The 15,664-nt window shown below is 34.7% G+C and overlaps 1 protein-coding gene across 1 annotated transcript; it reads right to left on the reverse strand.

Moving 5' to 3' along the window:
• Positions 1-3,424: 3,424 nt before the first annotated feature.
• On the reverse strand, positions 3,425-8,945 carry LOC109182518 (NADH dehydrogenase [ubiquinone] iron-sulfur protein 5-B). The gene is made up of 2 exons (XM_019332649.1): positions 8,636-8,945; positions 3,425-3,760 (listed from the first exon to the last, which is right to left on the reverse strand). Exons 1-2 carry the CDS (start codon positions 8,783-8,785, stop codon positions 3,656-3,658), a joined length of 255 nt encoding a protein of 84 aa, XP_019188194.1. The 5' UTR covers positions 8,786-8,945; the 3' UTR covers positions 3,425-3,655.
• Between the last annotated feature and the right edge of the window lie 6,719 nt (positions 8,946-15,664).

Here is a 15,664-nt window from a genome sequence, read left to right on the forward strand (position 1 = left end):
ATTTACTTGGAATTGCCCTTTCTCATTATCCTCTTCACCAATATTATTTACACGGGAAGGTGTTCTATCTTCCCTCTGATCTTCTGCTAGGTATGTCCTATATTACTCATTGTCATGTTTCCAAAAATTTACTTGGCATTGTCATTTGTCATTATCCTTTTCAAGTATACCAATTTCATGGAGAAGATTGAGAAAATCCAAATGCCTTCCATTAATAAACATAAACCTAAGCAAAATAAGTTTTGAACAGATTAGACCACGTACCAAAAGAACCAAAAAAAATATTGATAAAAAAAAAATAAAAATCATGGGCTCATTACCCATAAATGCTTATCCATCAAAACATTACAACACTCAAAAATAGGTCAGGATAAAAAAAAATAGGGGCATTTCATAAAAGGATTTAGCAGCCAAAACCACGTCCATGCCGAGAAACTATAGGCGGAGGAGACGGAGGGTGGTTCTAGTTGGGGTTAGCTTCAACATTTTCAGTAAACATTCTTAATAGCTCCTGCAATCCAGTCAAGAAACAAGCATCAGAAATTCTTAAGCAAAAGCTTAGAATATGAAACTTGATTTGGGTTTGGCCAAAAAAACCAAAACCCCAACCTAAGAAACCATTAGCAATGCACAAGAGTTCCACCAGGGGAAGGCTGCAACTTGCTCCCATGAGTGGGAGTTTTATAGTTGTGGTGGTGAAGAAAAGTGCAATCCAAGTCATGGTCAAATTGAAAACCACACCATAAATGTTGTTGGAATTTGTAGGGTTTACTAACATTAGAATGTCAACAACACAAATTCCATTGAAAAAGCATTGACAAGATTTTAACCAAGTGTCTTTCATGTTGGTTATGTGAGGAAGAAATGTTGGGTTGATTATGTGATAATGTGAGAAAGAAAGAATTATATATATAGTAACACGGAGGCAGTTGCTTCCCCTCGCCACCCTTATTTAACATGGAGAAACTGACCTTGAGTGTGAGGAGTATGGTATGTTGTAGGTAGTAGTAGTACTCCAAATTAATTAAAGGAGTCTGCATGTTTCCTTTTTCCGTTAGTTTCACAAAAGTGACAAATTATATTGTACTGTGGATTTGATCTTTGTGACTTCCCTTTCAAACTTTCAAACTATTTTATGCTCTTAGCTAGCTTGTCTTCTTTTTTGAGTGCATGCATGCTACTGATTTTATTTTTTTTCTTGGGAAGGTGTTCTATCTTCCCTCTGATCTTCTGCTAGGTATGTCCTTTATTACTCGTTGCCATGTTTCCAAAAATTTACTTTGCATTGCCGTTTCTCATTATCCTCTTCACCAATATTATTTACATGGGAATGTGTTTATCTCCTATATTACTCATTGTCATGTTTCCAGGCAGAGTGTCTAGGCGGAGGCGAAGGTGGAGGAGGCGGAGGGTCATTCTGGTTGGGGTCAACTTCAGCATTTTCAGTTAACAATCTTAATACATCCTGCAATCCAGTCAAGAAACAAGCATCAGAAATTCCTAAGCAAAAGCTTGGAATATGAAACTTGATCTGGGTTTAGCCAAATAAACCAAAACCGCAGCCTAAGAAACCATTAGCAATGCACAAGAGTTCCACCAGGGGAAGGCTGCAACTTACTCCCATGAGTGGGAGTTTTATAGTTGTGGTGGTGAAGAAAAGTGCAATCCAAGTCTTGGTCAAATTGAAAACCACACCATAAATGTTGTTGGAATTTGTGGGGTTTACTGACATTATAATGTCAACAACAACACGAATTTCATTGAGAAAGTATTGACAAGCTTTTAACCAAGTGTCTTTCATGTTGGTTATGTGAGGAAGAAATGTTGGGTTGGTTATGTGATAATGTGAGAAAGAAAGAGTTATATACATAGTAACATGGAGGCAGTGGCGGAGTTATGTGATGGTCGGATTCCAGGTCATCGTGCCATCACCCAACATCCTTAATGTTGAGATTAACATGAACAAGAAATATAAGAATAGCATAAAGTAAAGAATACAAGATTTACATGGTTCGACAATGTGTCTACGTCTACGATAGTGAAGTTATTCTTTATTAATTGTGATGGTGATAATAAAACCTCCGGTTACAAGCATACATGTATAAATATTTAAATACACATATTGTATGAGTCTTGATGACCTAACTTGCTCCATTCCTATATATTTCTTATATGAGATATACTCAACATTTGACATAAGGTCTATCACTTGATCACCTTGTGAATATCACTTCAGGCTTAATGTTGACACTCCCCATAACAGTGAAAGCAGATCAGAGCTGTAGTTGTCCAATTGCTCTTGCCTTGTTGAGATTATATTAAACACGACACACATATTGCACAGTGATGCCAGCTCTCTTGGAATTTCAAAATCCTCTTAATTCAAAATATAAATTCTACTCCGTATATTATAAAATAACTAAACATCACATATTTTTAAAAAGTAAATAACATGAAATGGGATAGTGTAGTACCGCCTTTGGCCCTGTTTGGTAACATAGTTAGCTTATTTGACCATTATTAACTATTTGACTTGGTTAAACAATCAATATGAATGTTTGATTAATTAGCTTTTTGTAATAGGTTATTGCTCCAAAATGCTAAAATTCAAAAAACTGCTCAAAACAGCTTTTTGAAAAAGTTATTCTGCATGTAATAAGCTAACAGCTAATTTACCAAACACTTTTCTACAATCAGCTAATGTTATCAACTAATCAAACCACTAACTCAATCAGCTAACAGCTATTTACCAAACACTCTTTTGTTTTTTTTTTCTTTCAGTTTTGTTAACAGCAAGCACCACCAACCTGTATCTAAGTGAGCCTTCTTGCCAATATCTTCCACACTTAAAACAGTACATCAAACCATCTTTTGGAACCAATTTTTGTGACATCTTGCAGACTTGCAGGATTTGTAATACCATTCCCCAACACTTTCTATCCCAACCACCCTATAAGCAGCAACGTAACCCAATATTCACTAGTCTGCATGGTTTAAGAAAAATTACCAAAAGACATCTATCACTCTAAATTTATTCTTAATATAGTACTTAATAAATTAGTAAAATTACTTGTCTCTTTCCAATATATATTAAACATTGTCGTGATAGCATCTAACCGGATTGAATTTTAATACCCATATAACTCTTTAAAGTATATTTCATTTAAATTATGTTAAAATTTTATATATTACGTACTGAAAAGAATGTTATATGTCCTAATTTAATTTTCGAAAATGTGAAATTTTCAAACATAATTTTGTCTATATTTTAAAATGCCTCATTCCCCGAAATTTTAAACATTATTAAATTCTCAAAAATGTAACAAGGGAGTGAAGTGCACCCTTAGGATGCCATACTTGGGATCAAGTAGGAAGAATCACTGCCACACAAGAAGAATCACTTCTTAAATGAGATGAGTATGTATAAGAAGATTGCTGAAAAACACGATCATCATTGATTTAGATGAGAAGGTAAAAACAGAAGATCACTGCCACACAGTATGCCGCAGACAATGATGTCATCATTCCTTGTTACCAATGAATACAAGAAGGGTTCCGGTTCACACAGAAATACAGATGATTAATTCTTTATTTTCAAAGAACTCGAAATGCATATGGTCATAAAAACTGCCAAAAAAAAAAGGAAAAAATTAACTCAGTGATGTGTTCCCCCATCACCATGGCCACCTTCCTTTTCATTATGCACAGCCGCTCTTAGTTGACGCTGCTCTTCCTTGTAGATCCGATTCCTGCGCTGGTACTGCATTGAAGAGAACAACCCTTGTTAGTGAAACGAAATAATAATAATAATAATAATAATAATAATAATAATAATAATAATAATAATAATAATAATAATAATAATTCAATAAAAGCAAAGGTTTTTTTTTCAGATGTGGGCTTAAAGATGTATCAATAAATTTAAATTTAATACTGTATAATGGGTATGCATGTTAAATTGCACAAAGGCGGATGTGAAAACAATGCACCCACCCCAAATCCCATCCCCAGATAAACTAATCCAAATTCACAAAAGTATTATGATTTTCTTCCCCTGATAAGTACCAAAAATAGGAAGACATTAAGCAGGAAAAGCACAAATATATTTATTTTCTAAACATTTGTTTTAATCGGAGAATTATATCAAACTGAAGAGAAAGCTGATTTTTGTGCACCCTTTTGGTCAAAAGGGCAAATCCCTAACACTGTCCTTCTTTGGTTGATTCTTTGGATAGGCATTGCTAGACAACAATAAATGTCTTTTACGAGAAAGCTTTCATGGGCTTCAGTGCCTTATGTTCAACTTTTTGTTAGGTTTCATAGGTGGGAATGAGCACAAAATTATTTTTTAGGGTTTTTAGCACTTTTGGCCACTAAGATAGTTAGATAGGTAAGAATGGTAAAAAATAGTGTCCCTAAACAGGTGTGCCAAAATCACCAACCAATTTTGCACCAAGATGGCTATTTTGATCCCTCCCATCACAGCAGTCATTAGTACTGTTTTAAACCATGTTCTAATCATCTATGTCGAAAATTAAAGTAGTGGTAACATGGGTACCTAGAACATATCAAACACACTTGTGACAATTTAACAAAATCCTATACATCAGGTCCTCAAACCACCACCTTGGTGCATAACTGCACAATTAGGGGTGATATTGGCTCAACTCTGTTACTAAGGAACTAATTTCTGGTCTTGCTTATCTTAGGGACTAAAAGTGCAATTAACCTTAAATTGTTGGGATGGTTCTTGGTGTAGTGGCCTTCGGCCTTCCTTTTAAGTGTACTTTCCTGATCTTTCAATACCAAGCTGCAACAGAAGTGTCCTTGTACCTCTCGTCCAACGGGAAAGTTCTTTGGAGGATTAGACTTAGAAGGCACCTTGATGACCAGGAAATTAATGATTTTCTAAATTTCAGCATGACAGTAGAGATGCAGGGGTGGAAGACAATGATATGGATGAAATCCAGTAGAAACTAGAAAGATCTTCCCAGTCAAATCTTTTTACACGACTTGAGAATCAAGATAATCTGAAATTTTTTCCATGTGAAGAGATCTCATATTTTCTATTTGTTCTGGAAGCCACAAGAAGGGCAACTGTTACAGGAGATATATCATACGAAGGGGGGATTTGATCATAACCCGTTTGCTGCCTTGTGCCAAAGAAACAAAGTACCCGCTATTTGTGCATGGACTTGGCAATACTGGATCATTATCAAAACAAATGTTCTTGGTAAAGTAGTTTTGTCTTCATAGGGCTAGGGCACCAAAGTGGTTCTTAGATAACCGCCCACCATCAAATTTTCCATATCTAGCTACAATAACTCCCTGCCAATGCTTCCCCTCTCTTGAGAATCCCCACAACCATTTATCTAGAAGAGCTTTATGGAAGAGCTACAGATTTTTTATATCTAGACCACCATGAGTGAGTGGGTGGGGGGGTGGGGGGGGGGTGTGGGGGGGTTGAAGTTCCTGATGGCAAGGGAACTTTTCTTTCTCCCAACCCCACAGGCAATGGCACTGGAATTTCTCCAGTCTTTTGCAACATTTGCAACAGACACCAGGATTTCAAAATGGGACATAAGATAGGTTTATATGCCTCTAAGAAATGCATTGGTTGGTGTCAAACTTCCACATTTCGAAAGATATTCCCTGTTTGGTAAAATAGTTAGCTTATCAGCCAATTTTGGCTTATTTAACCACTATTAATTGTTTAACTTGGTTAAAAAATCAATATAAGTGTTTGGTTAATTAGCTTTTTGTAACTCCAAATGCTAAAATTCAAAAAGCTGCTCAAAGCAACTTTTTCAATTAGCTTTTTGAGAAAAGAAATTATACCAAACAGCTATCAGCTAACAACTAATTTACCAAACACATTTCTATAATTAGCTAATGTTATCAACTAGTTATACCCTCTAATTGACCCAATCAGCTAACAACTAACAGCTATCAGCTAACAGTCATTTACCAAACAGGGCCAATACCTTTTCCAGGTAGATAGCGTTTTCTATGACTGGGTACCAACTCATAACATATTTAAAGCAGGTTCCAAACGCAAATCCAAATAAGTAGATGTTAAGGACCCAATTTTGCATCCAAGTGTATCTGCAAGAATCTGAAGGTTCAGTATACCCAATACTTTCTGGAGACTGGCGGTTTATTTTAGTCTCAAAATCAGATGGAAGAGCAAATGCAACAGTTTCAACTTTCAAGTGCCAAATGTTGGAAATATTTGGATCACAAAACAGGATTGAGTCATCCACAAACAGTGACTAGCCAATACAGGTGCAAGTGGGGGAAGGAAATCTAAAGACCATAGAGAAAACCTCCAGACTGAGATCAAGCAATCAGTTTATTGAGGCCTTCCATATAACAAGAATAAAGTGAAGGGGAGATAAAGGGTCAGCTTGTCTTAGCCCTCATGTAGTGCTAAAAAAAAGGCCTGAGGTACTTTCATTTCTGAGGATTGAGAATTTCACAGTAGAAATACATGTCTGAAGCCAATTCCTTCCAAACTTCATCCTCTACATCAGTTCAAACAGAAATTCCATTAACATGGTTGAAGGCTTTTTAAATGAGTAATTTGCAAATCACCCCTCGGATTTCTCTTTTTGGCAAGTAGGGAGATCTTAACAATCTGCATTTATTCCTTAAATGAATAAAAGCATTTTGCTGCTCCAAGGCTAGAGAGAGGATGCAAACCTTCAGTCACAATGCTAGAAGCTTGGAAATGAGTTTGTAAACACTTCAAATCAAGCTAATAGGCCAGCAATCCTTGATCGATAAAATCCTAGGATTGAGCAAAACTACAGATTGTTTTCCTTTAATCCGTTGAATTTTGAAGTAAACCTGTTCTCTTGAACATAGATAAAACATGGACAATAATACCTACTTTGTCCACCAGCATCACCATCAGAAAAATTTGAGTATCCCTAAAGTCAGCTTCTTTTAGGCCACGACATTGCTCTCCAATCAATTTGAACACTGAAAAGGCCCATAGATGGAGGGAGACCAACAATCAAGACTACTCTTTGCCACAATATGGCAGTCACATTTCAACATCCAACTCTAAAGCTCAATTTCATTAGCTAAAGATTTACTACTGCCCACAGCCCACAGCCCACCAATGTTGACCCTTGGCCAGGATAAATTTGGTTTCCCTTGCTAAAGGTAAATGGAAAAATCTTGCATGCTTGCTAACTCTCAGTAGGATGAACACATGTCACTTTTAGGGGGAAATAGATGAAGCAGCCCAACAAGGAGAAGATTCATTGAAGGATAGTACCAATTCCATTTTTCCATAGTGGAATGCAGGGCTTATATTAGATTATTAGTAACAGATGCCATCTCAAGCTCTTCTATTCTATTATTATACATTTCAGAAATTCCCTGGGGGACCTTGAGGGCATTGTTTGGACGTTGAAGAAATCACAGTTTAGCCAGGCTTCTTGTTTTCTTGTTCTTCATAATTATTAGACACACTCTATAATTATTTCACTTAGATATTTCACAATCTTATAAAGGTCTTTTCTTTCCAGGAGGGTGTTCTTGTAGATCATATATTTATGAACATCTTTCTTTCTCACCCACCTTGAACTCCCCTCATTGAAATTTCTCACTTCAAGATTGAGAATTATTGATGCATTCAGTTGACACAAAAAATTCAAAAACCCTAGGACATCTCCATCGTTCTCATTGCTCCAAGGTGCAAAGGCATCCTTTCACCTGATAGAACTACTTTTCTTCCCAGACTCTTTATAAGCACAAATTTGTGATGAGGTGTGCAATATGTCTCATGGAACAAATCTTTTAGATAAGCAAATAAAGAGGACCCAAGGACATGACATAACATTTGTGACATAATTACTCACTTCCAGCATTTGGTTGTTTGTAATGCCGCACCAACACATTCAGACAGTCAAAGAGAATATGCAATGTTGAATTCACTCAAGGGAGGCTACTAATCCCTTACACTTAAGCCTCGATATATAATCATCAATCCGCCATCAAATATATGATGTTCTTATGCAGAGGGATGGGCCTTCACATTTGAAATAGAACCTTCAATAAGAGTTTAAAGACTCTTAACTTACTAGCAATGAGGTATAACTACTCCCCCTATACGAAAGCTCAGGAAAAATAAATAAATAAATAAATAAAATTCCTAATCTGCAGAAAACAAACCGCCTGCATTAATTTCAATGTTGAAAAAATCACTAGGCCCCCTAGGGGGCCTGGGATGCCGGGCGACTAGGGCGCGGTTTTTGCAAAAGTGATTAATTTATCTGATAACAATATCAACAATTTTTGCAACAGTGATTAATTTATCTGATAACAATATCAACTATGGAAGAAACCGGACAACAAATTTGCGGAATCTAATCTAAAGAACCGTAACATTGACTATCAAAACTCCGTATACCGATCCCTAAATCCAAAGCTCTATACTATTTTATTTTATTTTTAAAGGCATTTAATTTCATTTCAAACCCCTAGATCACCTGGACTGATTTGGGTCAGGGAAAACTAGAAATCAAAGAACTGTAATTCGAGTTACCTAACCGAAAAATAATCCGTAAAATACAAAATTATATAGGAAATTGAAAGATGAGGCATAGAGAAGTTTAGGATGGACCTCTTTGGAGTGGTGGAGGCACTCCAGGTAATCTTCTCTGAGAAGAGAGCAGTCCTTGGGCTCTCGGCAACGAGACATGCACTCACTGAAGTCCATCCAGAAATCATAGCAGCGGCCTTTGTTTCCCGTTATCCCCCATCCCGACGCCATACTCCGCCTCCTCGACTCTCCGGTGTTTGCCGATGATGAAAACTGCGACCGGTTCAACGGTTGCCGGTGTCTAGTGGATACGAGTTTTATGGAACCGATTGAATGGGCTCCAAATCTAGAATTTCGTAGTAGATTGAAAACCCAAAGCTCATTCAGTATGGGCTCAAATTATTGTGGTCTACGTTGCAACGCAGTCGTTATAGGCAAATTATTGTATGGACCATCGTCCACACAATGTTATGTGAACCATAATAAAATGTACATTTTTAATATATTAAATGTACATTATTTTTGTACTGAATGTACATTATACAATATAATGTACACTCAGAACAAAAATAATGTACATTTCCTGAATATAATGTACATTATTTTTGTACTGAATGTACATTATTTTTGTACTAAATGTACACTATTTTACAGTAGAAAAAATATGGTCCACACAACTTGTGTGGACCATGGTCCATCCAATAATGATTGGTTGTTATATCGTGGATCGCGGTACATGTGCACCGCGGTCAAAACGACGCCGTTTAGCGGAGCGCGCATTTTTTGATGTGTTAATTACTTTTGAAATTACAGTGTATCTAAATTGACATTACAGTGTATTTAATCGACATTGTCTCACGTATTATTTTATATATTATCAAATGAAATTGCAGTTATATAAAAATGATACTGTAGTTGTGGTGAAATGAAACTGTATATAAAATGGCACTGAATAACGTTTCACATATTTGAGTGTATATTGTGCAATGAAACTGTAGTTATATCGAAATGATCATGCAGTTGTGTTTTAATGAAACTATAGTGTATATAAAATAAAATTAAATAATATTTTCACATATTTGAGTATATAAAATAAAATTGTAATTATATCGAAATGAAACTGTAGTTCTGTTGAACTGAAACTGCAGTGTATACAAAATGAAATTGGATAACAGAGTTACTTTTTTAGGAATGGCGCGAAACAGGTGTCGTTTTTTCATTAAACAAAACGACGTAGTTTTGAAGCTCGGTGCATAATCGATTATGCACCACGGTGCACGATATAATTTGCCGTTGCAACGTGAACTAAACCAGAAAAAATGAATTTTGAAAAATAATTTTCTTTTTAGTGTTTGGTTGCATTTTAGAAAACTATCTTGTGTTTGGTTTACTTTTTAGAAAATGAACAAAATTGTATAATTAAACATTAGTTTTATTTTTTTAAAAATAATGTTATTTATAAAAAAATTTAAAACAAAGAACAATGATAAATGATTTCATAAAAACAATAAAATAAAATAAAATAAACAAAAAACAAAAGCCAAAACCCAGATCTAGGTTCCGTCAGAAACCAAATTTTTTGGTTTCAACTGGTTTCCATCAAGAACTAAGGATTTGTTCCTTACAGAAACCATTTGTGACAACCCAAAAATTTATTTTATAAATTCAGTTTTAAGAAATTTCAAAATAGTCAGTTTTCACTCCATAAAAATTTTTGCAATGAAATCGGTGTTAGAATAAAATATTTTGAACCATTTTTAAATGAATTCAACACCGGAACATGAAGCATGGTGAACCACACACCACTCCAAACCCCCTTGTCTGATCTTGTAGAACAACCACCAAATTACCACCTTACCATCAACCAATCATTGAGTATCTTTCTAGGGTTTTGCACCCATATAAAAGGAATAGTAAGCCAATATTTTCTCCTGATTCCACTCTTTGCTTCCCACATCTTTGAGCTCTGCAATCACAAGAAGAAAACACAGTAAGTTTCTTCAAGTTTTAGCCTTCATTTCCATACAGTTTTCTTTCTATTCTCTCTATCTCTGAGGACTTAGTAGTAAGAGGGTTGTGTGATTTGTTTGAGATGTTTAGGAGGTGAAGGAGGGTGTAGCTAGCTTGGGAAGAAGGTGGTATCCCAGCCAAGAGAAGAAGTCTACAAAGGTATAACCCCATGGACTCCCAAATCTATTTTTAACTCTGTGAAGTCATTGTTTGTGCTTAGACATGAGTAGAAATGCTAGAATAATGTGTGTTTGAGCTAGTAGAATGTGTTATTGCTGAGCTTAGATGTGTTGTTGATGTTTTGGGAGTGGTTATCTGCCTGAAAATGTCTTACAGGTGAAGAAGAAGCTCACTGGTGCACAACACAGTGTGCACCAGATGAGAGGCGGGACTAGCCAACGGCCCTAAGAGAGAGCCGTTGGCTAGGGCCGTGGAGGAGCGGCCCTAGGGCACGGCTCTAGGCAAGAGCCGTGGCCCTAGGCCGCCGCTTGGCAGCTCCAGGCGGCGGGGCTCCTCAAGCCCCGTTGAGCAGGAGCTGTGCAGTGGCCGGGCCCTTGCGGCTCAGCTACGTGTCGTTTCGGACCGGGACTCGCGGGCCCTTGAGGCTTGGACACTCGTGGCCGTCACGACGCACGTTTAGAATTTGATTTCATTGAATTTACAGTAGAATTGAGTATTTTGTGATAGAAAATGTGAAGAAGAATGTTACAGAGGTTGTTTGTGAAGGTTTACAGTGGAGGAAAATGCTAAGTGTTTGTTTTGGCTATTTATTTGAGAAGCATGAAAATTATATGAATGTTAGATAATGGAATATGATCAATATTTGTTAAGTTTTGCTAGAAAAGCATGTCTAGATGTCTAATTGACTTGTTGAGATGATTGCCAAGATTATTACAGTTTACAGAGCATGTTTTCAGTAAATAAGATTAAGTTGAGCATTTTGAGTTCAATAGCATGTTGAATACTTGCTAAGTGTTTGCTAATGAAGAATTGCTAAATTATGATTTATGAGCATGTTTATAGAGTTGTTGAGAATTTACAGTGAAAAGATAATTGAAGTTTATTCTACAGTAAAATGCATATTTGAGCATATCATGTTTTAAAATGAATAAATGGTCAATGTGAGCCTAAGTACTATTTTCAAATACTCATATCTATTTTAGAAAGTCATTCTCTTGTTGCATTGAGAAATTGTTGAGAAGTTATGTGCATAAGTTTGCATAAGTAAAGAAGTTGCATGAGATATATATGCTATCTATTGTGAGGCAAATAGTATTTTGGAGGCCCGTTAGGACTATGTCCTTTCGGAAGAAAAGAGCAAAGATCGGTTAAAAATCGACAATAGTGAAAGAAAGAAAGTAAAGCAAGAAACGGACATTGCGATCCGATATCATGTAACGCAACGTATTCCCACGTTACGAGGTTGGAAACTATCCGCCAGACTTGGAATCCTGGTTAGGGGATGTGCACACTGATAGTTCGATACTTGATTCCACAGAGTTTAAGAAAAGAACCAAGAGAGTGGTTCTACGGACGAGATGAGTATTAGGCTGGCTAGATGCCGAGCCCAGATAGGTCTATCCACCTTATGAAGAAGTCCTACATCGCATATGATTAAGAAAGCAATCGAGTCAAGAGACTCAAGAGAAAGAAATCGAGTCAAGAGACTCAAGAGAAAGCAATCGAGTCAAGAGACTCAAGAGAAAGAAAGCGAGTCATTGTGACTCTAAGAAACCTCCACATGAAATAGTATTCGTTTACAAAAGAGTGTATATGTATATCTATCTATATTTATATTAAAAGCATCATGTGTATTTTTATTGCATAATGAGTATGATTGCACTAGATTGCATAATGAGTATGACTGCACGAGATTGCATAATGAGTATGATTGCACGAGATTGCATAATGGTATGATTACACTAGAATACATAATGAGTATGATTGCACTAGGTTGCATAATGATTATGTGATTGATTGTATATTGAGTATATAATTGCACGAGATTGCATGATGAGTATATGATAGTACGAGCTTGATTTGAGATTATGTGATAGCACAAGATTGCTCGTTGGGTTATGTGTTAGCATGAGATTATTACTGAGTTGTTAGATAGACTTGAGATCATGGTTACGTTAAGTATGTGAAAGTATGAGCTTGAAGTTAAGCTAGATAATCGTGAAAGCATGCCTATTTGGTGATTAGGTTGCAAGTATTTAAAAACCCTGTTGAGCATGATAAACTGTTGTTGATTGATTGAGAATGTTTGATCTTAGTATGTGAAACAAATATTTTCCATAAGTATATACTGTAGTACTTTACAGGGTTGAGTGGAGTTATACTTAGCTTTATGCTAACGGGTTTGTTTTCTACTTGTTGTTTGTTAACCCCTTTCAGGTGGGCCCAGTTCGTGAGAGAGAGTACGAGTTAGACTAGACTAGCATTAGTTAGTTTTTGTAGTCTAAATTTTTGATGTTGATTTACTCTTTTGAGACTTGTAGATGACTACCCTATGTTTTTTATGGTGCTGGATACCGGGGTTTATCCCCTAGTTTGATTGATGTTTAGTAAGACTTTTATGTTTTAGTTGTTATCCTTAGCTTGTACAATCACCGTGAAGGGTGATTGTGACGGTGACACCTCTACTGAGTTCTTTAGTAAATTTATTCTGTTGTTTTAGTTTATCTTTAAAGGTTTAGTCTGTTAATTAAGTTTAAGAAAAGTGGAGTGTTACACTATTGATATGGCTTCATTCGAAGATGGAGTAGGCTACGATAGAAAATTACTTCCTTCAAAAAAAAGTGAACTCATAACTATTGATATGGCTTCATTCGAAAATGGAGCAGGCTACGATAGAAAATTACTTCCTTCAAAAAAAAGTGAACTCATTTTAAAAAAAAATGACTAAACAAATTTTTAACTTGCCCCACTAACTAAGTGGAGATTTTCAACTTCCTCATCCACCCTATTGCGCACCTACCAAACAAATTTTTTAACCAATAAAGAAAATTTTTTATTTTTAGTCTCTCAATTGTTCTCTACTAATTATTTTAATATCTAACTTTTTGTTGTTGCAATATATGTTCAAATTTTTTTTAAAATATATATATAAGTTACATTTTTAGTTAATTGAGTAACATAACCATTAAACTATGTTAGGGCCAAGTTTACTTAATTAATATATGTGTGTTTTAGTAATTTGCTTTTAGTTTTCTTCTTTATAGCATCTTTAGTTTTGATATTTCATATGCAAAATAAAGAATTGACAACCTACTTCATTAAATTTTCTCTTTTCAATTATAGTACAACATTCATGTTTCCCCCTATACAAACCTATTAAAATTAAATTCACTATTTTAAATATGAAATACATAATTTGAAGAGGGTTATAAGAAAAAAATTACTAAAATGTTGATGTACTCAATAAAATCCTTAAAAAGTTTAATAGTTTTTTTACTCTAAGGACTATTAAACTTGCAACTTATTTAAAAGTGACTAATAATGAATAGTTGAGAGACTAAAAATTTATTTTTTCATATTCTCAAAAAAAAAAAAAAAATTAGTTTTTCATAAATAGATTATAAATTAATAAAAATAAATTTAAGTGATAAAGAAAACTTATGTGACTTTAATGTTCATCTTAATTATAAAAAAGAATTAGGGATTTCAATTCTCATATACAAACAATACGGGATAAATCCGTACAAGTAATATGGATCCATCAGACAAAACGTATCAAAGTTGTTGGATCCCATTAATGTCGCAAATTATGCTGTGCAACCGAATGCACCATGCGCATGGTGCGTTCGATGCAAAACGACGTCGTTTTGGTTAAAAAACGCGCGTCCCACTTAAAGAAGAAATCAAGTTCGATTTCCGGCAATAGCATTTTTATATATCCATAAATTCATAATTATATATCCACAAATTCATAACTATATATCCACAGTGAATGAATGAAGTAAAAATCCACAATGAATGAACTAAATATCCACAGTGAATGAATGAAGTAAATACCTACAATGAATGAACTAAATATCCACAATGAATGAATTAAATATCTATAAATTCATAACTATATATCCAGAAATTCATAACTATATATCCACAGTGAATGAATGAAGTAAATATCTACAATGAATGAACTAAATATCCACAATGAATTAACTAAATATCCATAAATTCATAACTATATATCCAGAAATTCATAACTATATATCCACAATAATGTTATTGCCGAGAATCGAATTTGATTTTTTTAAGTGGGACGCGCGTTTTTAATCAAAACGACGTCGTTTTGCATCGTATGCACCATGACATCATAACTATTGCATTAATGTACCATCGTATCAGACAAAACCCAATTGTCGGATGTCCGTAAATTATTGTGTAGATCATGATTTAAATTGACGTCGTTTTGATGTAAAAAAAAAAATTAAAAAAAAAAATTGTTAGACAATAGTGGTTCTACGTTTATGTGTTAAAATAATAAAATTTTTGAAATAAGATAATATATTTTATAAGTTAGAATAATGTAGTTTATTATTTTTTTTTTAGAGGAGAATAATGTAGTTTATATGTTAGAATAATGTACGTTATGTGTTATAATAATGTATTTTATGTATTAAAATAATAAACCTTATGGGGGTAAGATAATGTATTTTATGAGTTAGAATAATGTACTTTATGTGTTAAAATAATGTATTTTATGTGTTAAAATATTGAACATTCTAAATAAGATAATGCATTTTATGAGTTAAAATAATGTATTTTATACTTTAAAATAATATATTTTATGTTTTAAAATAATATGTTTTTTTTGAAAGAAAATAATATGTTTTATGAATTATAATAATATGTGTTATGCTTTAAAATAATGTATTTTAGGTTATTTTGGAATGTGATTTATACCGCCACACAGCTGTCCACGCAATAATACTCCTTGGATGCCAATATTGCACTCGTTCATGAAATAGGCCAAATCTAATTTAAAGATGTAAAGATGTGAATCAAGTTTGGACCCCGCGCGGGCATCAGACAGGGTGATGCAATGTCACCCGCTATTTTCGTGCTTTGTACGGAAAGGCTCAACTAGCTTAT

The sequence above is a fragment of the Ipomoea nil genome, unplaced genomic scaffold (genome assembly GCF_001879475.1).
Source record: "Ipomoea nil cultivar Tokyo-kokei standard unplaced genomic scaffold, Asagao_1.1 scaffold1074, whole genome shotgun sequence".
Lineage (NCBI taxonomy): Eukaryota > Viridiplantae > Streptophyta > Magnoliopsida > Solanales > Convolvulaceae > Ipomoea > Ipomoea nil.

What these genes read in the sequence shown, in the direction of transcription:
- LOC109182518 (XM_019332649.1), bottom strand. Translation starts at nt 8,785, where the DNA reads ATGGCGTCGGGATGGGGGATAACGGGAAACAAAGGCCGCTGCTATGAT. An exon ending in GCCTCCACCACTCCAAAGAG is followed by an intron (nt 3,761 to 8,635) that starts GTCCATCCTAAA and finishes TCTTCAATGCAG; the next exon opens with TACCAGCGCAGGAATCGGAT.